The sequence below is a fragment of the Gordionus sp. m RMFG-2023 genome, chromosome 3, assembly GCF_954871325.1.
Source record: "Gordionus sp. m RMFG-2023 chromosome 3, tfGorSpeb1-WG-v2, whole genome shotgun sequence".
Classification (NCBI taxonomy): Eukaryota; Metazoa; Nematomorpha; class Gordioida; order Chordodea; family Parachordodidae; genus Gordionus; species Gordionus sp. m RMFG-2023.
Genome location: NC_088777.1, coordinates 41,623,396 through 41,647,873, shown reverse-complemented (window position 1 = coordinate 41,647,873; position 24,478 = coordinate 41,623,396). Strand labels below are relative to the sequence as shown.

The 24,478-nt window shown below is 28.2% G+C and overlaps 1 protein-coding gene across 2 annotated transcripts in view; it reads right to left on the bottom strand.

Moving 5' to 3' along the window:
• LOC135927341 (uncharacterized) overlaps positions 1-23,391 on the bottom strand; it is a 39,587-nt gene extending 16,196 nt beyond the window's left edge. For both annotated transcript variants that reach the window (XM_065463307.1, XM_065463306.1), the window contains exons 1-4: positions 23,347-23,391; positions 2,191-3,283; positions 1,567-1,797; positions 281-1,094 (exon numbers count right to left, since the gene is read on the bottom strand). In XM_065463307.1, coding sequence (XP_065319379.1) covers positions 281-1,094; positions 1,567-1,797; positions 2,191-3,283; positions 23,347-23,376 — 2,168 coding nt within the window. In that variant the 5' untranslated portion in view covers positions 23,377-23,391. The remainder of the gene's footprint in view (positions 1-280; positions 1,095-1,566; positions 1,798-2,190; positions 3,284-23,346) is intronic.
• Positions 23,392-24,478: the final 1,087 nt, after the last annotated feature.

Genomic DNA, 24,478 nt, shown 5'->3' with positions numbered 1-24,478 from the left:
AATAAGAATTTGCCGTAAAAATAATGACTTATTTACCCGCCCGGTTTGAATCCGCTATATTCATAAAAAAACATAACTAAACTAAAATAGCCAATAAATATTAAAATATATTAAATCAACACTCCTAGCTGAATCCATAAAAAAATCCTGAAAATTAGGGTGATAAAAAACACTAATTCAAACAAAAAATAAAACTAGCGGTAAAAGATGCACAAAATATTTCTAGCGCCAAAAATATAAAATTATAACACACAAAAATACAGTAATTTAAAATCTTTACATGTTATTAAGACACCTAGCCACTTGACATTTATCGAACCCGTCCAGATGGTAAAGTCTTTTCAGCAACAAAGGTTCTTCCTCGATGGGCACTTTGAAAGAGCATTCGGGTTTGTTATCACTTTCACCATTTTCAAGGAAACTATCATTGCTTTGCTTATTATCTAGACTGATAAAATGTTTGTTGTTGGTGGCGAAAACGTTTAGAAAGTCTCTAGCGGCACGCTTCTCGATAACGTAGTAGTCGTTTTCTCTTCCTGATGAGACGGGAGATATCGACGAAGTGGGCTCTAGGATTGCTTTAACCTTTTCATTTATAGTCGAAGAAAAATGCAGGTTATTTCTTAGGGTGGATGAAGCCACGGCTGCGGCCGCCATCATTTCGAGTCTCTTGTTTTGGTCTATAAAATTTTTTGTGATTTCGTTAATCTGCCTAGAAAATTCGAGGGAAGAATTATCAATGTTTTCGGAATTGTTCATTCTGATTATTTCGTCCTGACTGTTTTTGCTACTGGCGTTATAGCTATCGTTTTCGCTATTCGTGACGCTCAGATTTTCGCCGTTACCAAAACTATTGCATTTATCGAAAGATTTTGGGGGGAGGTCTGCTTTAGTTTTATTTTGTATAGGAGGCGCGTAATAATCTGTGCAGAGGGTTAGGCAAGAAGCGGTGGATTGATGAGAGGTGTCTAGACATCTTTTCTTCACCGTGGAAGATGAATTATTATGGTTATTGGTGCTTGGAGTGGGTAAACGGGATCGCAAGCGGTGCCTTTCTAGACTGGCTCTGAGGGCCGCGATCTTTTCGCCAGAATCTAGCGACAATATCAAGATATGAAAATGAGCAATGTATGATATAAATTCAAAATAATATCTTAATCAATCTGAAATAAATACCAGTTCTTAAGCTTATTTAATGTGACAAAAAAAGATATGCTTCTAGTTAACGGGTTCAACATATTATTGAATTGAAAGTGGCAAGAGATTCGTGATAACTTTTTAATGTGTAATACATTTATAAACATAAAAATATGAACTTAAAAATTAAGCTATTTTTTTTTAAATTGTAAGAGAAAAGAGAATGGAAAGAACATTTATCCTGTTTGGCAAGTTTAATAACTTCAAATTAAATCACATATTTTTAATAAAAATTAGAAACAATAAAAAGATAATATTTAATGAATTTTCTTTCTGTTTTTTTTCTTTCTTTCGTTCTTCATTTTTTCTTTCTTTAATATTAAAACTAAATAATTATTTTTTGTAAAAAATAATTTTTTTACTATATACTTATATTCTTCTCAGAGGGCTCCTTGTCATGATCATGATCACCATTAGCATCAAATAAGGGTGGTAAATCCTCGATTAATTTATCTTTGCTTTTTGGAGGAGGGGTGTAATTATTGTCCCCACAGGCAGCCGATTTATCAGCACCAATAAGATGGGCTGGACTAGAAGGTAGCGACTGAGAACTTTCAAATCTAGCTTCGGCGAGCTTCGAGGTAGGCACACTATTTTCGTCTATCTCGTAATGAATGAAAATATGAATGTTGTTAATTATATTTAAAAAAGAAACTACGGTTTTCAATTATAATAAATAAGCTAAAAATACAGTCTGATCATATTTGTGTACTAGCTTTATGGCCAGCTTTCCAGACTTATCAACAAACAATGTAGTGCCAAAAAATCATGCGACTTAGTATTATTTAAACTGGGTGCAGTAAGATTTCTGAGGAACATACCTCGCACGTCGTTATCTCCCAGACTTTATATTAACTAATGTAGAATATGAAGAAACAATAAACTAGTGTTTTTTTATAACATTAAAGGAAGAAACATTAAAACTTATCATTAGTAATAAATTTAAAATATCTTCTTATTTTATAAATATAAATGGATAAACATTATTAATACCATTGACTACTGGAAGCTCCACGTGTTCCGAGACCGGAGATTTCGAAAATATGTAGGTATCGCCGCTCCCATAGGTTATATATTTAACATCCTCGAAATTATCGGATATTCTTAAGCAGATTTCGTTATCGTTGGCACCCATTTTAAGAATATCCTCTCCTTTTAATAAGATCGTCCCATTAATGGCATATTCTCCTTCGGAAATAGTTTCGTGATCGTGATCGTGATTCCAATTTTTCCCAATTTCCTCCTTGTCTATATCTAATGTATCCGATAACGGGTGCTCAAATGACGAGGATTGTTTCAACCGCCGATAGTCTTCATAAAGGTCGGAAAGGCGGGTTGATATGTGGCTACTCAATGATATATCTTTCTCGTCACCGTTGATAAAGGCGTTGTTTTTTGATTCGTGGCTTGTGTTCATAGCACTTTTTGATATAGACGGAGATTTCGGTTGAGTTAGGGGGGTGGTGGGTGGTCTTTTTCTAAAAACCGGATCAATATTGAGCATCAAATCGCCGGTCATCATGTAGGTCTCAAAACGGGGCGGTTGTCTTATTTCTTCTTTTTGATCACCCTTTCCTTCCTCTCCAATGATAGACTCCTTTTTTCTAGTATCATCCTGTTTGTATTCTTCAACCTCTGACTCACGCTGATTGTTAACTAACGAATTTGAGATACACTTATAATTCCAAATTTTAGGAATGATGTCATTTGATTGGTCTGGAGGTGATTGTTTCATCATATGGTTCAGGCGATTCAAATTAGGCGAGTGTGGCAGGCAGCTAACGTTATTCAATTTTGCCAATATATTTGGAGCCGCGGGTATCATAGATTTTTTTACCGTCTGAATATTCGCGGGTATCTTGCTAGGATAAACAAGCTTCTTGCTGCTAGAATCCGGTGAATCCGTCGTACCATTTCTATTCAGGAATTTATCTGTAGAAGAGAGGGCACTTGGAGAAGCGAACATATGGGGCGAACGCGGATTTAAACCATTACAAATTTTAGTGTCCATCGAGATTATATTATACACGAATAATAACAACGATTTTATTATGACACTATATTTATAGTGTTGACTTCCGAACAGCTCTACAATTATATGAAGAAGAAAAAAATTAAAGTGGGGAAAAAAAATTTAATTATAATAAATTCATTATTTTTAATATAAATTAAGTTAATTTGTTATATAATAATTAAATTATCATTCAGAAAAATTAATAAATAAATAATATGTAATAAATGCAGAATGATAACAAGAAAACGCTTAAAATTAAAATCAATCATATTTTTGTTGATAGAAGATTGAATGAAAATCAATTCAAACAAAAAAAAAGGTAATAAAAACCATTTGAATTGCCAAAGTTAATTATATTTATTAAAGTTGAATCCCTTTAAATTTTTTTAGACCTTTCTTATAAAAATAAAAACAATTCATAAATTCCGTATTTTTTATAAAAATATATAAATAATTTAGTCGAGTTAATTATGCGCGAACGAACGCCGGCCGGCGATTTATTTACTGAGTTTTTAAAAAAATAAGATTGAAAATTATATTTACCTTTTTTTTTAAAAAAAAAGGAAGTGAATATGAATGATCCCTCAATCGAATATTTTTCGAGGATTTATATAAGACTTAGAATAGTTTTTGTTTTTTTAATTTCAAGATGAGATAGTGAGTTTATTCAAAATGGCATAATTTTTTATCCTCGTTAAAATTTTTAAATTTTTAGAGAAAAAGCGAAATAAGTATTCTAAATTATAATTGTAAAAAAATTTATTTTGTTGAATTCGTCATTTGCAAAAAAAAGGAGTAAATAAAAATTGAAAAAAATACAAGAATTTAATTCGGAAGTACGCGGTAGTTACGAATAATTTTTTTTAAAAATTTGTGTAAATAAATAAAATCGTAAAAGAAAGCCGAAATTCATTAAAAATTTGCGAACAAGGCCTCCTTTTCATAAGCGCGCATAGCTGGGCATTTTCCAGAAGCAGGGAAATAATAAGTAAAAATTTATAATCTATAGCGATGTAATTCATTTTATCACATAGCGTAGTCATTATATAATTTACATATTATTTACTTGCTTTTGAAAAATGTACAACGATACAAGCTTGCAAGCGAGGTCTGCACGGAATTAATTTACAAAATATATCATGTTAAATTATAAGGATATTGCTATCGTTTGGCGATAAATTACGCATCTGAGCGACGAGGTCTAATGCAAAACTACGTTGGCAGCTACTAACATAACCAATTTGATAAGCAATTGATGAGTAAAATTTGTAAAAAAATGGCGAAAAACTAAAAGCTAATGATATATATATATTTATACACCTCCCTTTTTTTAAAATTTAACCCTGTTTGATATTTGAACTAGAGATCTACAAAAGTAGGCCCGGCCCGTACGGCCGAACGGGCATCAGGTTGGATTTTAGAAATTTTTTAAAATATATCAAAATTTAACAATTTTATGTTGAATTTTTTATGTAAAATAAAAATATGTGATTTTATTTATAGAAAGTAGACGCCAAATAACATATATCTTTATTTTGAGTAATTATAATTTTTATATTTAAATAAATTCGGGCAGGGTCGGGCCGGCAAAATTTTTTAAAAAAATTTCGGGATCGGGCCGGGCAAAACTTTATATAAAAAATTTCGTGCCGGGCTGGGCTTGAAAAATTAGGCCTGATGTAGATCACTAATTTGAACTAGTGTTAAAAATCTCATTTAGTTACAGATTAATTTCACCGAAAAATATATACAAGTTACAAGATTTCGCTAAATTGGGTTTTTTAAACAACATAAAAATTGATGTTTTTCCCTATAGGAAATTCCATGTCTAAAATTTGTTTCAGCAAAACAAAATCTAGCCCGAAAATTTCAAAAAACTTGACTCACAGCCTAAAACTAGAGTTGGCATGATTAAAATAAAATTAGGGTTGTACCGATAAATCAGATCGAGGCCATGATTTATCGTAAAATAGGATCGGGAATATATTTTCAAAAAAAACCGATCTGATCTGATATTATCAAATTTTTGGTTATTTTATGATTGCATAATGTCGTATTAAGAATATGGAATCAATGGGGATTTGGAATGAATCAATTTTAAAATATTTGGGGGCCATTTTTAAATTTGATAAGCCTGATTGGGAAATATTCTAGTATGTGTAATGCATTCACAGTTAGCGCGAATTCGATGCAAAGTATATAAAAATACACAAAAATACAGCATATTTTTTATATTTCACCGCCGTGCTAACTGTGAATGCAGCGTCCCTCATTTACAGTTAGTGCTAATTCGCGATGGAGAACACAAAAATAAAGCGGTTCCGAATCCCTGCGAATTCTATATCGCAATTTGACATAATATTATATAATATTTTTTAAGTTTATACATAATTTTCTGATATAAATAAATGGATAAAAAAAAGAATCAAAATTGAATTTATTTGTAATTTGAAAAGAAAAAGTAGCTTAAAAAATGTTATTTCATTGTTTTTTTTTGTTACACGAAAATGATTATAAAATATTTAACGAGTCACATTCGGCCATGAACGCCCATATTTCAAATGAGATGATTAACTTTTGGAGAATATGACAAAACAGAAAAAGAAGAGTAAATCATTCATTAGTAATGATGCACCATTGTTTTATCGATAGTTTCTTACAGTTGTTTTTTTTTGCATAGACATTGGTTCAAAAACTGATGGTAGATAGAAATCAATGAAATATAGGATAGGTATCATTTATCGAATGGATTTTGTATTAATTTCGGAATATTTAATCATATCGGTGAAATATTTAATGATATGTATCTGTATCGAATTATAATTAGTATTATTTTTTTTATATTAACTCTAAACCAGTGTTGTTAAGTGCTACTTTTGTAAGTAGCGTGCTACCGCTAACGACAAAAAAGTAGCAAGCTATTAGCTATCATTTAAAAAAGTAGCGTCGCTACTTTCACGCTAATTTAGAATTTTTTTTATATTTTTAAATCTATGTCCATAAATAAACATTTCAAAAATATTGGTAGAAAAATATGTCTTAGTTTCCTTTTAATTATAATATCCTCTCTATATTACTATTTCCAAGTGAGTGACGATCAGAAAGTATAAGCTTTGCCTTATTAAATAATCGCTCAGCACCTGCTTGAGGGGAATGCAATATTTAATTATATATATAAATTAATATAATAAAAACTATCAAATATACTTATATGGATATTTTTAGATTAAAAAAAAAGCTTATAGGAGTTTTTTATTATATTTTATTTTTAAAAAACCTTTTTTCTCTATAGTAAGATGGCGTTCTTTTTATATTGGCTATTTATGTTTGGTATAAGATTGCTCAATGTTACCATTAGCCTACCAAATTTCCCTTTCTATCCTGTTTAACTTATATAAGGACAATTCATCTTAAAAATAAGGTGGATAATGGCAGGTAGTAGCACTTTATCATCATAGTATAGATGTGAAAATCTAACTTATACAAAATGAGTATATCTATACACAAGCGGGATCGTTGGGGGTATGCAAAAGCATGCTAGACGCGCCATAAAAAAATTTGGCATTTTAAAATGGGCTCGCCTATATTCGGCAAGCCTACGAGGGTAAATAGTCCTTATTCATGTGGGCCTTCGTTCTTTGATTTCAAGAAAAAAAGACATATTCCGGAATACCCAGTTTCATTATATTAAAATTGAGGACAATAATTATATTATTTATTTATTTTATTTAAAATGATACAATTGTATTTTATATATTAATTATAATAAAATAAAATGTTGAACTCTTATTTTGATCGATATCTTAAATACATAGAATTTTGATTAGTCCAAATAAAAACCAATTAGTATATTTTGAGCAACCTATGTAATAGAAGCTAACGACGTCATTGTTTAAAATATTCTAAGAAATTTAGAAGGGAGGAGGGGAGGCAAAGGATTTTGAGAGAATGGTCACTAAATGACAACTTCTCCTGTAATAACGGCCCTGCACATACTTTTATTTTTTACAATAAAAGGCGATAGGATTTCATGGTAGATGAAAAAGATTAGGGAAAATATTACAGCAAGCAACCGCCATCTATAATATTTTTAACTGCTTAAAATTTGCCAGGGCATTCATTATATATGTTGCTCATATCAGCTAGCTTAAATGATCAATAGAAATAGGATAATCAAGCAGTTCAAATTTAATTATATTTTCATCCAAACTTAATTTAAGAGATATTCCTATTTTAAAAAAAAACTATAAGGAAATATCTTTTCCTTTAAATTTAATAACTTTTGTACGATAATTATAATTAATTTTCAAATTACCTCGAATTTGAAAGATTATTTCAAATAATTATTTTTTTTCTAGCGATAGAAACAAGAATTTATACTTTCACCCGAGCGGAAAATGCATTCAAAAATAGTTAAAATTATTATTTTTTATCTCTTATAAAACAAAGATTATCTTTTGATAATTAAAAAGGTTGTTCTATTTTTCTTGATGGTGTCATTAATTTTTTGGATATTTATAATAGAATCTCTATTTTTGGGGCTTTGTTTAATTGGTCTCGTTCAGTGCCAATTAAAGAGAGTAATAATTTCATTTTTACAGATTTAAAAAAAACCGAGTTTTTCAACCCTCCGTTCCTGTTTATAAGGTTTTAAGGTGTATCAATGTAGGCAGATTAGTCAGTCCTGGCGGACGATAGTCACACCAAATGTAAACATTATTGAATGAATAAATGCGCAAATTAATTAGACGATCTTCATATAGTAGATTATGCACATGGCATTGAATGAAAACAATTAAAAGAAACATCTCATTAAGAAGAATGTAGATAAAATTATTATTATTTTTATAACAAGAGATAAGATTTATAATCTCAAAGAAAAATCCCCAGACTAAAATAAGTAATCAAGAAAATATATATAAAATATAAATTTGATATTTTATTAAAGGACAATTTTATTCAAAAAAGACAGAATATTGATCATGATCATATTCCTTCTTTTTTTTAAATTGGGAAACAACAAAGTAATGTAAAAATTTTATGGGCCATGGTAAAAAAAATATATATATTAAAAAACACCATTTTTATATTTTAGTAATTCGAGATATAAATCTTAAAATAAAATTACAATTACCTTTCAATATGACAAAATAGAAAATACCGAATTGAAATAAAAAAGAATTAAATTTGAGATAATGGATCGTTACGATTAGACATCAAAACGAATTATTCGATATTTTACAAATGCGAATAGCGAATTATATTCGTTTTAAAATTCGAAAATTTTCCTATACATGCACTTCCTATCAATAAGCATAAAATTTTCTGTTCCCATTACAACGAATTTTGTAGGATTGACAATTTTGGTTGTAAATGTTAAGAAGAGGTAAATTATTGATTTTATATAAAATATTTTAGGCATCAATAAATCTAATAAGCCACCTTTTCAAAAATATTCGGCAGGTTAAAAGTATACCTTTTAATGTTGACACCGTGATCTACATCGGGCCCAATTTTCCAAGACCGGCTTTGCCCAAAATTTTATTCAAAAAATTTGTCTAATAAAGTCCGATTCTAATAGAATTTTTTTAAATTGTCCGCCCAGGCCCGAATTAATTTAAATATGGAAATAATTTTTTTTTCAATAGAGTTTCACATTTTTACACTGAACATAATGGAGTTTTTGATGATTCTACAAACAAATAAAAAATATTGGCCTCTATTTTCTTGCGAAAATTTTATAAAATATATCTATTTTATTTCAAAAGGCTCGGGCTTTTTTTTAAAAAATATTAAGCCCGACCCAGTTTTGCAGATCTTTAATTAATATTATATTTGTTATATTCTTTTCGAATAATTCAGATATTATTTGTTCTGAATAATTTTAAAGGCGAAGAACAGTCGTATATTCGATTTGATTTTACGAGGTTCATTAGATCAAATGTAAGACGAAAAGGACAATTTTTTTTCCAAGGTAACAAAAGAATTAAGTAAATCGATAAGATTCAAATGTTAGATTATAAGGGTAAAAGTTAAAATCATATAGTTTCGCGCGAAGCGCGAAATGTAGGTTTTTCTAAAAAAAATATACATTTTTAGAAAAGATAAAACAAATGTTACAATTATTTGTTTTTATTTATAACAACTAGATTAAAATAAGGTTATTTTTTATATTTTCACAAAATAAAAAAATTCTTTGTAACTAAAATTAAAATTTAATAATTTTTTTTCATTATAATATAATAATTATGAAAAATTCCTATTTTCCTGTTGCAAAAAAAAATGGCATTACTGTCATCGTCGCTGATAAGTGTGAGAGTGTCAATTATTTACTAATTTTACTTTTAAATCGATTTCAAAAAGATAAAATATTAGTTTTTGTTAGAATTTAAAGTTGTTTATTCAATTATGTTTTAAAAATCGTATAAATATTAAATGTTGATGATTTTATACGATAAAGTACCTTTAAGTCAATTCAATACCGCTCTTTAACATTAGTTTATTGGTAAATTTTACAGAAAAATAGATTTTCTTATTCTTCTAACTTTTCCTCGTAGTTTATTTTCTCCACTGTATATATCATAAAACTTTTTAAAAATAATAATATATGATTTAAACCAAATAAATAGTGATGTTATCAAATAAATCGATTTTTATAAATTTTTATAAAAAAAATCATGATCTTTTCCAACCTAAAATAAAAATAACGACTCGGGCTGGATTCTCAGGCCTAACTGATAAATATTGATTTTGCAGGGCTTCTAGCTCAATACATAAGAACCGAAATTTGGCGGCCCCTAAAAATAGTCTAAATCTGTGAAGCTGCCCCTGTTGCATCTAGGTATGAGAGGTATTATTGGCCATGTTTTAGGTAAAACCAATATTTACTTTTTAAATATCAAGTGATTTCTTAAAAACTCCGAATATTAATTCCTTTATTCTCTCTAAAATATGAGGCAAATTAATTACATCAAAGTGAAATTTACCAAAAAAAAAAATATAAATGAATGAATTCATAAAAATACACATTTTATTCTAAAGATCTACAATAAAATATTTAAAATAATTTACTATAGCATATATGTGTTACAAATAAATTTTCATTCGATTTTGTCTTCACAAATAACCAACGTGTAATTAAACGTATGCAATATCTATGGACAATCTATAATAGATTAGGGATTAATTTTTCTCCTCTTTGTAATAATGGATGAGCCTTTTGTTGTGTAAATAGGGAAGTCTTTAAAACTAAATCTTATCAAGCTTAAGAGCCCGTCCACTAATATTATTATATTTAATTTATCTTTTAAAAAGATGTAAATAGGCTTTATCATATCGCTTATTTCAAAGAACACGTTCGAATTTATATTAAATTTCTCTTGGCGCAAATCAGGAAAAAAAAAGGTAAAAGTTAATTTTTTTTTGTCTTCCTCTTCTATCCTTAAAAATATAATAATGTATTTTTAAAAAAGAAATATAAGTTATATAATGAGATAAGTAAAAATATTATATAGGTCGAAAGGTTAATATTTAATACTTTTTTCCCCATAAAAGTACGAATAAGATAAAATAATTCATAAGGAAATTCGAAAAGAAAAAATTTTTTTTTTTTAAAAAAATAGAAAAGAAATTTTTAAAAAAATGTGATAATTTTTCACGCAAATCAGAAGACAGAAAAATTGTCAAAAAATTATGAACAACATTTTTTTAAAAAAAGTATCTTTATTTAATACAAATTAAAGCTTTTAATTCGTTTGAAAATTATATTAAAAATTTTTTTTAAAAACTGGTAAGTTGGTGTAAAAATAATGTTGTATCATAAAAAGATACATTTTATTTTAAGTGAAGACTCATGTTTTTTTTCTTAAAATATATGTTCCGGGCGCATTAACCTCCTGGCCTTTGATTCAAGCCCGGCGGACACCTACAATTGTAACGGTATAATAATACTACCCTGCTATATTTATCAAAACAGAGAATGAGAAGGATAAAAATTAATTTTTATTTTTTTGTATGGCTAATATTTATGAAGTTTTTTAATACAATTATAACTGAAATATGAATATTAAAACCATAAAATAAGCCGGAAGGAAGCGGACATTGGGCTCAGGTTCAATAAATATTGTAATTTGGGTCCGTTAGCAGTGAATCAAAAATATAAAACTACGCTAAAATGACCACCAAATATATTTAAAAAAATCAATTTTACATCTAGCCCTTATTACGAAAATTAGCGAGAAATACCAAATTCTAACAATTTTGAAGAAAAAAAATTAAACTAGCTAAATGATACATATTGTTACAAATTCTATGTAACTTTGAATTGTAAACAAAATGAATAAAACGATATTTTTTTTATTTATAGAAATTTGAGGACATCAATTTCATATTTATATTATATATAAGATAAAATTATGATTATGATAATTAAGTATTTTTATATTTCTTCAATTTGATTTTCCACTAAAATTTGTATATGATTTTTTTTATTATATAGGTTTAAAACTATGAATATGGAATATAAAAATGGCGGACTGGTAACATTGAAATAAATGGCAATCGGGAAGGTAAAAAAATCACAATTTTCACATCACAACTACAATTCTTTAAACATTCATTTAGAATTATCAAAAAAAAAAGGTTGGATTAATTTATCCGTAAGAAAATAAATTAAAATGTTCGGACCGACGTTTATCCATTTTCTCGACGGATCTTTTTCCCACATATCCATTGAACCCATTATGCTTCAACCCTTCGTTCTTGGTGTAGCCCGAGGGAAGACCTTTACCGTTCACAAAGGTTCCGTTGTTGAAAATACTTTTGGAATCTTTGCAAGCACCAAAATTCGTGGATTCAGAGAAATCATCGTCATGATTAAGATAGCCATTGTCATTTTTAAAATCAGTTGGAGTATTTTTTATGTTATTAACTTGGTACAAATTTGCCGAAGGAAGGGGTGGAGCCTTGGGAGGCAACCGAATGATATGTCTATGTTTAGCCTCATCCCCATTTTGTCTACCCACCTCGTAATCCACTCTAGGTTCGGGTGGGGGAACACGCATGTCTTTATTGATACTATGATCATTAGAACTCACATCGCCGTCGTTAAAATCTCTAGTGCCATTAGCTTCTTCAGAGCAAACAAACTTGTAGCTTTCGTTGGCCAGCCTGGGTAGGCTACCGTGCATATCGTAATGAGAACTGATACCCTCCCTTATGCTGTACGCGAAGCTTTTTTCGTTTAGCCTCATCTGTTTTTTGTATATCCCTACGGTGTTTGGGGGTATGGTCAGATTGGGAATAGGAGAGTAATGCAAATTTGTTCCCAGAGAAACATCGTAAATTTGGGAATGGGGAGAGGTGAGAATTTTATCGGGAGTTTTGTGAGCTAAAACGAATCTTTGTGACGACGCGTAAAAATCTTCGTTACTCGTGATAAAGTTATTTTTAGGCGAAGGGATCAGGAAGGATGCTGAAGTAACATCCGATGTCTTGTTAGCCTTTACGGCAGCCTTTTTCCTGTTCATTTTAAACATGAGATTAACTATGCCGTGTTTTTTCGACTTGCCATTAGTACTTCCTCCTTCTACTGATCCGGGTTTTTCGTAATTAACGCCATCGTAATTCGGGTCGGTGGAATATAGCCCCACGTTATTGAGCGCTTCACCCCATGACTTAAATTTATATGGGTTATGAAGTCCGCCGCCGAGACCTAGTTGCTTGTTGTTTAGAAAAGTTGGTCTTTTTTCGATCATCCTATGAGCGTTTTGCGGGGTTACCGTTCCGAATTTATAGGCGGGACTTAAAGTTTGATTATTATTATTAGGCAAACCAGACTTTCTTAAACTAGCGAACCCAAAATAAACTGGTGAGTCAAGCTGGTTGGGAGAGGTATGAGAAGAAGGATTTACGCAAAAGTAGTTGTTGGGATGATGGTACAAATTACTGAAAAAAGGAGGAGAAGGAGTGAGGGTTGAGATAGGACCGTAAACGTTGTGCTGCCAGCTGTTGCTAAGAGGAGAATAAGGTGAAACTCTCATGCTATATTGACTGCCACCCTCACTGGAATTATAACCGTTTTCTTCAAAAAACATCCTATGTGGGGACAAGGAAGATAATAAGCTGCTGCTATTAGTATTATCGTTGAAAGATATGGGAGAACTCTCATAAAAGGAATGACATTCATCTCTGGCCTTGTAAAAATTGGTTTTCAATTGGGCAGCCATGTTCGGATCGATAGATGATTTTTGGTAGTAATGATCTACGCCATTCTTGATCCTCTCATTCCGTATCTCCATTTCCAGAGCCTTCTCGATTCTCGTAGCGGCGGCAGATTTTTCTTCATCCCCTCCATCACTATGAATAAGGGCGGTAAGTGGAGTTTTAACAATATTGTGAACATTATAGTGTGTATTATTATTTTGACAATTTTGTACTGCACCTTGTTGCGCGATCTCTCTTGGAGGTGGTAGGGGTGGCCCGAAGGCTCCGTTGGTAGTTGAATTGGTATTATTAATAGCGTTATAATTATTCGCTATATTTGAATTAAGGGAAAATAATTTCCTGTTCTCCAGGTACGCCTCCCTAGCCTTGACACATAAATCGAGGGTAGAATCGAGGGATTTGCAAAGGAAGGCGTGACATTCGAGAACTTTCACGCCCTGAGTACGTCTTACAACGCAAGCGAAAACTGGAGGTCTGTCGAACCTAAATGGTCTATCATTGAATACAGGAGAGTCGAGAGGTAAGAAAGGGTATTCGGATATGTTATGGCCTACATTGATTACCTCATTTTGATGGCTGTTTTCCCCCTTCGAATTTCCGTCCTCTTCATCATTGCGCGAAGTTATGGTTTGTTCAAATGTTTCGTTGAATCTCACCGCGGCGCAAAAATGCAGGGTTTGAATGGGGTGGAATGTTTTTGAAGGCGTTCCCTTGAGTGGGCTTTCGACGTATTCTATAAGAATCCCGTTGCTCCACACGCTGCACCAACAATCTACACCCTTTATAGTTGGGTTAGGAGTTAACAATAAATCTTTGAGTGGTTCTTGAATACCCTTGAGCCCCTCTTTGGATAAGGTCGGCAAGGAGGTACCTAAATATAGGACTCTATATCTGGCTGTCGGTGTTGGGCTCATTTTTATTATATTTTAAATACGCGGCTGGATTTCGAATATTATGTTGCCAATAATTTTGTAATAAGACTTACCTCATTTTAAACAATGAATATTCGAGAATATAGAATCCGATTACATATACATAATGTTTCAGATAATCTTTGAATAATATGCCATCATATATAATAATAAAAAATATGCCTTTTCGCGTCTGAATATATCAGTTATAAAAATGGTTATTTTTTATGTAAATTTAGATAGAATTTGAATTATTTTGTAACAAGTTTTAAATTATATTATGGTTTTAATTTTAATAAAAAATAAATATAATCCTCAAATCATTATTTTTTTTACCTTTTAAAAATTATAATAAAGGTAAGCAGTGTAAAATAAGATGGAAATCTTAAATGTGTTTTTTTTAATGTTTACAAAACAAAAAAACTTATTAATATTTTTATTTTATTTATTATTATTTATAAAGAGCAGGTAATTTTTTTTAATATTAATTTAATATTATAAATGGCTTTACATTAAAACTTGTCTAACTTGGGGTTTTGATATTTTTGCGAAACTTGTAAAATTTTTAAATAAAGCAACCTGTTCAAATATTAATGAACCTTAATAAAATGAGCATCTGTTTCATTTGGGCAAAAGTTATGGCCCCGATAGGTTCCTAAATTAGAGAAGTTTTGTTGTATCATGTATTATTTTAATTTTAAAGCGCATGAGCATGACATGTATAAAAAACATAAATATTTGTTCATTTATTTCACTGTTTTTATAATGGAGATAAGTAAAATGATAAGACGAATAGGTAAAAAAAAAAGGTAAGTTTTTTTGTTACTATTTTTTTTTAAAATTATTTATTTCTAAAAAAGGGTTTAAAATATTATTTATGAATGAAATATATTTTGGTAGGTAGATAGTTTCTAAGCCGAAATTACCAATGGTTTTATTTTATTTATCTTTTTACAGAAATAAATTTTATTTTTAAAAAATTTTCGGTTTATCGTGGTTGTGGGGAGTAGTGTTGTTAAACGGCTCGTTTTGAGCCGATTTTTAAAAACGGATAACTCAATATTTCTTCCAGAAAAATAATTACGCAAGCTTGAAGATTTTGCCTATAGAAGGAACAAAGGTCTAGGCATATATTGTCGAAATCTCGAGGCTTAGGCAATATTTTTCTGGCTAAAATATTAAGTTAGCCGTTTTAAAAAATCAGCTCAAAATGAGCCGTTTAACAACACTAGTGGGGAGTGCAACAAGAGCCGGATTGGAGAAAGTCAATATGATATGATTTTTAATAAAAATCCATCAGTAGTGTTGCTCGATTTGAGCCGATTTTTTAAAAAAGCTCAATTAGCCAGAAAAATATTGCCCAAGCCTTAAAATTTAGCTAATAAATGTTCAAACCTCTGAACCATCTATGAAAAAAAATTTTAAGCTTGCTTAATATTTTTTTAGATAAAAGAAGCGACGATGGCTAATAAAATCATCACATAATATACGAATACGTTCTATACAAAACTATGGGAATTATAATATTTAAAAGAATTTGTTTATTTTAAAAAAAGTATTTAATATTTCATTTCAAAAATATTATTATAAAAATCATTACAGTTCATGTTAAATTATTACTATCGAATATATTATAACTTCTCTCCCTATTGATGCAATTTTTTAAATCTTAAAAGTTGAGGGCACCAAAACCAATGTCTTTTTAGATATATGGAAGGGAGGTAATTGGTTTTGATAAAATTATTAGGATTTTAATCTCCTCATTATTACCTTCAGCCATAAACATAACTAATAGAAATACTAAACATAATAAAAAAGTAGATTTATCCGGATTAAAACCGAATTTATTATCATTGATTTTTATAAAAATAGGATTGTTTGAATTAAATCATACTTTGATTTAAATCAGATTTTTACAATTGTGGAATTTAACACTGGTAAATATTATTGATTATTTATGCATTATTTATAATTCGATGTTTGATTTATATAAATGGATAAAGTTTTCGTGCAATAAAATTTACCAAAATTTTAAATTGATATATTATATTAGAAAAATTTTTTTAATTGATTAATAGGAAGTAAAATATTTTTCATTTAATTTATAGTAGGTCATAAAAAAGAGATTTTTTGGAATTCCTGTAAACGATATAAAGTTAAAAGGAAAGAAGAATCAAGCAGTGTGCAAAAAAATGCAATCACGAACTAACATTAAAAAGAACTTGTTATATGTTAGGAACATAAAGTTTATGGGCAACAGAAAATAAGAAAGTGGTTGAATAAAAAATGATAAAGAAAACTATCCGAATCTCCTTTACGTAAATTTTAAGTTTGGTTAAATCTTAAATCCTAAAGTTATATTCGTGTTGTAAAATGATTCGATTTGAGCCGAATTTTTAAAACGACTAGCCTATTTTTTTTGGCAGAAAATATCGCCTAATCCTGGAGATTTTGCTAGCAAAATTTTTTATGTACTATTTTTCTGGATAAAATATTGAGTTAGTTGTCTTTCAAAATCGGTCAAATACACTAGTTGTGATAATAAGAATACTTGTTCATTCACTGCTGTTATTAGTTCCATTCCGAGCATCATTTCTGAAGGTTTAAAATTAAATAATACTAAAAACCAACACTAATTTCCAATTCTATATAAATAAAAGCTAACAAAGAAACAAAAGTAAAATAAATATTGAAAAATTTTTTCTCTTTTTAGTTAAAGACATTTTTTAAACTACTCAGAAAGTAAAAACAATAATGCTTCAAATCTTAAATTTTTTTAAAAAAAAAATGTTATAAGCAGAGTTTTAAAACAAAAAAAAGAGATTTTTGATCAAATTTTACCTAAAAATGTCAAAATCTTCCAAGATTCAAAATTTTTTAAAAAACAACTTCAAAGATTTTTGTTCAATTTGTTAATTAAATATATCTAACGTCCAATAAAAAATATTGCTAATTATGAGCAGCCAGCATTCCAATTTTATTTTTAAAATTATCATAAACATACGGAGAATATTTATTGTTTTTATTCAGCACCCCCACCCCCCCCCCTTTTCTTTATGGTATAACTTATGCCAACGCAAATGCGTATGTTTTATGTTAAAAAATAATAATATAGTATAGGAAAAAGCAGCTTTAAAAAATCTAATCCAATTTTACATTATATTTGATATAATTTGTATTTTTCGAATATCGCATTTATACGTTTCTTTACAAGTAAGAATAATATAATAACAAAAAAAAATATAATATAATTAAAGGGTGTATATTGTAATGTAAACGTAAAAAAATTCCAATTTAAATCGATTTTTTTATAATATTAAAAATAAAATACAATAACGGTATAAAGCGGGGTAGAGTCATTATTAGCAAAAGTCAAGCATTATTCCTGGACGAGTCATCGCCCGTCCTCTCCATGATGAGCGTTTTTTAGACCTGTCCAGTCAAAGATATAGCGTACTCGCCTGGTTCATCAATGAAGAAAACGAAAAGACGAGGCAAATATTTTTACCAAGTCATGATTCCGGTGTTCTAGATTTTGTTGAAAAAAAATAAGCAATAGAAAAAAATTATTAGGACGGGATTATCTAGACCTTGGATTTAAAATGTTAAAAGCGGAAAACACATGTGAACTGTAGAATTTCTGGGGTAAATCTAAAAAAGAGTTAGAGCATTTCAAAGAGGCTTTATATACGGAGGCATCATTCGTAACTTATGAATAACTGTGTGAGTGATGTGAGCGTGACTAAAGACTTTGGGTGGATCGCTAATAACTAACTCTGTTCACTAATATTTTATGATTGTAAAAAAAAATAACTTTTTACGCGATTTCGTGTTTTTTATAGTGATGAACAAAAAGGTAATTTTAGTTGAAAAAATTATCCTGATGGCCAAACTCGATGAAATTTGTTTGCATAGTCATAAAAAGCTGCTTAAACTTGGTATGAAGATGTGTTTTTATTTAGTTACTGTTGTAATTAAAGTTTTATTTGCTATACATTTTGATGTGATGTCAATAATATGCTAATTATTGATATGGAAGGATAATTATTATTAATTGATTTTTGTCATATTTTTTTTTGCGTAAGCAGATAAGCAATAAAATACATTTTATTCAACATAGCCTCACTTGTAGGCCCATTTTAAAATAATTCATAACGGATAATTTATTTATCAGTAAAAATATTCTAAGAAATGATAAAGATTCATACAAGATACGAGAGATTAATTATCTTAAATTAGACACATTTTTAAATAATGGGTTTAGTTAATTTTTTAAAAAGCGATATAAGTTACATTTGAATGCGCATGCGAATATCGCATATTTTCTCCGGAATAGCAAAAATGTTTTCCATGATAGGTGTGGCATAAAAATTAAAATACCTATAGAAAAAAAATAATTAAGGTGGCCATCTTACAAACAACAGGGTGTGACCATCTAATTTTATAGCGTTGGTTATATGCCCAAGATACGAAAAATCAATAATATTTATAAATAAATATATGGAAATGTAGGATATACCAATTTTTCGGCACAATGATCTGAATCTTAAAAAAATAAAAAAAGCCCATGTGATATGGTAGAAGGTATTTAAAATTCGTAAAGAATAGTATGTATTATCTATCACTATCATCATCACATCAACTAATTAAACCTATAGTTTTAATATTAAAGACAAAAGTTTAAGTTAAATAAATAACACTTACTAATTACTATATATATCACCCAGGTCAGATTAAATGAGTTTTAAATAATTCTTTTTTTAAAAAAATTAATGATTCAATGACAAATCAATATTATTTTTTTTTAAAAAAGTGCATATTATACTTTATTTAAATAGTTTTTTTTTATAACTCAAACTCGAGAGATTGAATTAGCATAATTATTCTGATCAGTAATAACTGTCAACTTTCCAACTTCGCAGTTCATCATTCACAATAAGAAATAGTTTTTTAACGATAATAATTAACTATTTTATAAACATATAGCATATTAATATGTATTGTAATTGTGTAATGTAGCATAATGGTGTGTTGAAATATTCGCGATGATATGAATAATCAGAAAAGGATGTAGCATAACCTCAGTTACTCATATTTTATTAATCGTCAGGTAAAAAAGAAGAGTATTTTGAACCTATCATCTACCACGGAAGGCAATTCTCCCTTTTAAAATTTTAAAATCATACACCTAATCAATATTATATTTTTTCGTGATATATTTTTGTACACCATTGCAATGTAATCATATTTTCTAGTGTTATGTAATTGATTACATGTAATTTTACCTTTTTTGAAGAATAATAACTGTTACATTTTAAAAACGGTAACTTTAATGTAGTGTTGTTAAACGGTCCAATTTAGTCGATTTTTAAAAACGGCTGGATTAAGATTTTAGCCAAAATAATTATTTAAGTCTGAAGATTTATCTCAGAGGTGGCAGAAAAATTTGAACCTCTATTTGCCAAATCAATAATATTTTATCTAAAATTTTAATCGGGCCGTTTTAAAAAATCGACCCGAATTGGCTACATTAATTTAATGTAACTAGTTATATTAAAAAAATTATTTTAATATATATCTTTATAAATGTGTTAATTCTTTTTTAAATAAAAATTGAAAATAAATTATATTGAAAATCAAATTTTATGATATATTTATATATATTGTTTATAAACAGCTTCGCAATATAATTTGAGTTTAAAAAAATATATATTAATTTTTGATTCAAATTAATCAAACTTAAATTAAATTACCAGTAAGAATTTTAATAAAATAATAATAGTTTCTAAAGATGGTTCTTAATTTGCTAAACCCATACGACAGCAATAAATTCAGTTAGTAGACGTTCTATTGCTAGGGCCCGAATACCAAACATCCTGGAGACTACTAATTTTCAGATGATACTTAAGGCCAGATGATTCAACTTTTGTACCTTTATTTTTTTCTTAATTTGGGACTAAAAAATGAAAATTCTAATCCGGTTGATATAGCCAGAACAGAAAAAAATTAAAAATTCGAAATTAACAAATTATATTTTTCTTATCAATCGTTATTCCTTCCCTTGGACATATGTCAAGCGGAACTTAAAAGTTTTTAAAAAATATAGGCGGTAAAATAAGAGACCTTACATCAGAATCCAAGGAATTTTATTTTTTACAATAAAATGTACATAAATTACTATTTAATATAATTAATTATTAGTATGTGGAACTTGTAGTTTCAAATCCGTTTTTATAAAATGAGTGCTTTTTATTTTAATTAAATTATAGTTTATGATTGGAATGTGGTTATATATTATGAAATATTACATTATGAAATTATATTATATTTTAAATAGAATAAGTATATCAAAAAAAATATAATAATTTTTTTATTCTTAAAGCTGCTGCATTAAAGTGCGAACAAATTGAGCGATTGCGCTCTGTATATTTTTAATTTAAAAAAAAATCCTTAAAGTATCCCTTGTTTAAATTTAGGGGGGATTTTTAATTTTATATTTAAAAAAATGTAGTATTGGTTTGGAACGAAAAAAAAAATCTAGCCTTAATTTATAGAAAATTATTTAAAAAGCAAACCAGTTTGCGTTTTTTTAAATGGTTTCTAGCGCCAAACGGTATAATTTGCACGATACTATCAAAATGCATTATTGGGACTGCAGAAGGCTTGGATGAAGCCTTGTAGTTGCAATGTTAAAATAAGGGGAATTCCTCCAGATTATAAGCTTTAGTCTTTCAAACTTTTCCCCTTCCCTTAGAGTCCAATGGAATGACAAATCTCTTTTCTTTAGAGTCCAAGATGTTGGTTTTAAATTATGTCTTGACAGGGAGCGAACGGTATAATAACTTACTGCGTCTCTGAGTCCAGGTCTATAACCCTTTGAGTAACCGCTTTTACTCAAAAATAAAGTTCGATGTTACGCGTTTTTTTAAAATATATTGATATTTTTGATTTATATATAAAAGGGTTGGTTATCATCTTAAAAATTAACAATGTTTATGCTCACATTCTCACGTATAGTCCACTAGTATCCTTTATAATTTTAAACCTTTTGATTTCAGGTCTTATAATTCTTAAAATATGCAATGTTTCTTAGTTAAAGTTCCAGGGGTCTGCAAATATGCTATTTTTTTTAAACATTGGGAGAGCGAGTTAAAGCTAATTTTTATAAATGAAAGATAAGACGAGTAAATTTGATACATTTTTCGAGAAAAATGAGCAGAAAGCCTAGTTATATCTATCAAAAATTATTTATTATATTTCCTATTGCATATTTTATATGTTTAAGTAAAAATATATAAAAATTTTGAGCTAATACAACCAATCAAATAATTTTTAATTTAAATGCCATGCGAATTAAGCTAATCATACACTAAAGCGTTCTAGTGCTTAATGTTATATGTTAGCAAGTCAAAAAAGCGTAAAATATCGCTTTATACCAAAATTTAAATATTATGAAGGTATGTACATTAAAAAATTTTATCGTCTGCAAATAGTTATTAACTCTGAATAACTATTATTTTAAAGTAATTTTTATATAATGCATTTAAAAATACCCCGTATAATTTATAAATATTAACTCTATACATTCATAGTTTTGATTTATTTATATATATTATAATGATTATCAAACGTTCAATTTCTCAAACGATAGAACTCCCTGGTAAGACTTTAGCCTTACCCTGCATTTACAGTTAATGTGAGTTTGCAGCGAATGCAGGGTTATACTATTATTATATGCTATAATATATTGTTTGTAAAGGTATAAAATAAATTTTTGTAAAAACGGGAACCAAAGCAGCATTTATGTGAAATATGTTTAAAACCCATATAAAAAATAAGTATTGAATCTGGTTATTATTTTCCTCAAAAGGAAAAATAAAATTTTAAAAATGGGCCTATGCATTTTAAGAAAATTAAATTACACAAAATAAAAATTCTTTTTTTTAATTTTAAATATTTACATTTTCACAACAAAAAAAATTATTTAAGAAATTTCGATTATGGCACATATTTTAGAAAATTATTTGTAAAAATTGTGAAAAGAAAAAATTTCCATAAAGGATAAAATGTAGAACATTGTATTGTATAAATATTTTTGAAAATAAATAGTGGAAACAATTAGTGATATAGCTATGTAATTAACATTATTTTGTTCATAATTTGCAATTTTTTTTATCACTCTAGTACACTATGCAAAATTTTCTAATTCAAAATAACTGTAAAGTACAAAATAATAGGTGCAATAATCTTTTTTTATATATATACATTTTATATAAAAAGTTTGTAAATATATAAAATATAATAAATTTTAAACATTTTTATGGACAATTACATTACAAAACCAAATAAAATAAATTTATTTAAAAATTGATTGAATAAATTAAGTAATATAAAATAATGTTAAATTATCAATCAATATTATAATTCATAATATCAAACAAAATTAAAATATACTTTAAGGCTTAGACCAAAAGAGATAATATTTGGTTAACCAAGAGGGAAATTTTTGGTTAACCAAGAGCAAAATTTTTGGTTAACCAAGAGGAATACAAAACTACATTTTTGAAAAAACTGAAAGCAAAAAAAATAAAACCAAGATGCTAAATTAATTAAATAAATTAAGTATATAAAATCATATTGTTTGCCTAGAATAAATTAGTATATTTAATATTACTTTTTTAGATTAAACTAAAAATGGAAGGAAAAATAAACAAGTCATTTTTGAAAAACCAAAATGCAAATGTTTTGGTTTTTTCTTTAATGAATAAATTTTGGTCTTAATATAAGTGATATTTGTTAATTTAGTTAATTAAATTAAGATTTCAATAAAATTAATATTTGTTATTTATAGTTAAGTCAAGATATTAACCTTTATATATATACATATTAAGCTACTTAATAAATATTTATTCTTATATAAAATCTACTTTTCAATGTATTTTTATTACTTATTAGTAAATATCTGGTACACTTATTCAAATAAAGCTATCTTAATATTACTTCAATAGAGAGCATATTGTTTTCAGGCATCTGAATTTTTATTTGTATATTTGAACATAATTATATAATATTATGCTCCTATACTAAAAGAAATTAAAATTCCTTATATTGATTTTTTTTTTATAATATTGGGTTTTTAAAAAATGTGTTTTTATCTTATATTTCCTCTAAAAAAACATAAACTATTAACAATTCAACTCCTTTCGGATATAATTTACAATAAATATTCTATTCCATAATATTAGTATATTTATTTGTGTAACGTAATTCAAGTGTAAGGTAAATTATTTATTGGTTTAATTTATATCTTATGTACTTTTAGTTTAACAACATTCACTATCACAATATTACCATGGTATAGCTGATTTATGTAGTGGGGAAATGGGGGTAGGGGATTTTTTTACCCCCACAAAATGTTGTGCAATTGCATTTACTGAAATTGGCAGGTTAAAAAATTTATAACTGCGCAGGCAGGCGGGTTAATAATATTTTTAAGAAACAGGTGGGTCTTTCATAATATTAAATGTTTTATAAGTTTAAATAAAAATATAGAACTAAAAACATCAAAAATTTAATGAAATACAAGATTAACTCTATGTAAACTAGAACATGCTATGGAAAAAAGTTATTAGTTATTTAATTATATATATGTTTTCGATGATCAACATGACAACATGACTTTCATTTTATTTACACTACCAGCATAAGCATAAATATAATTTACTAATTTAACATAGACATATAAGATTAAAATTAGTCTTTCCCCTGCTATAAAATAATTGAATATATGTGCAATTCTTGGGTATAAGCCCTCTCTTTCCCCAACTCTTCTTATCTCGCCCTTTAGACGTTTAAATGACAATTATTTCGACCATTGTGTTTACAAGTATGCTCGGCTTGCCCACAAACTGAAGATGGCTCCCCATTTTTAATTTTTCACCCAACTTAACTACATATTCCAGTTTGATGAAAATGAGGAATGCCAAGCATAACTCTGTTAAAACTTTAAGAAAAGAGGTCAAAGCGCTCTTGTCGTATCACATAAATAATATACATTCCCCAATTTAAACTTTGGAGGATAGGTAAACCCATTTTTTTAAATAGATGGGTAAAAGGCAAAATTTTTTTAAAC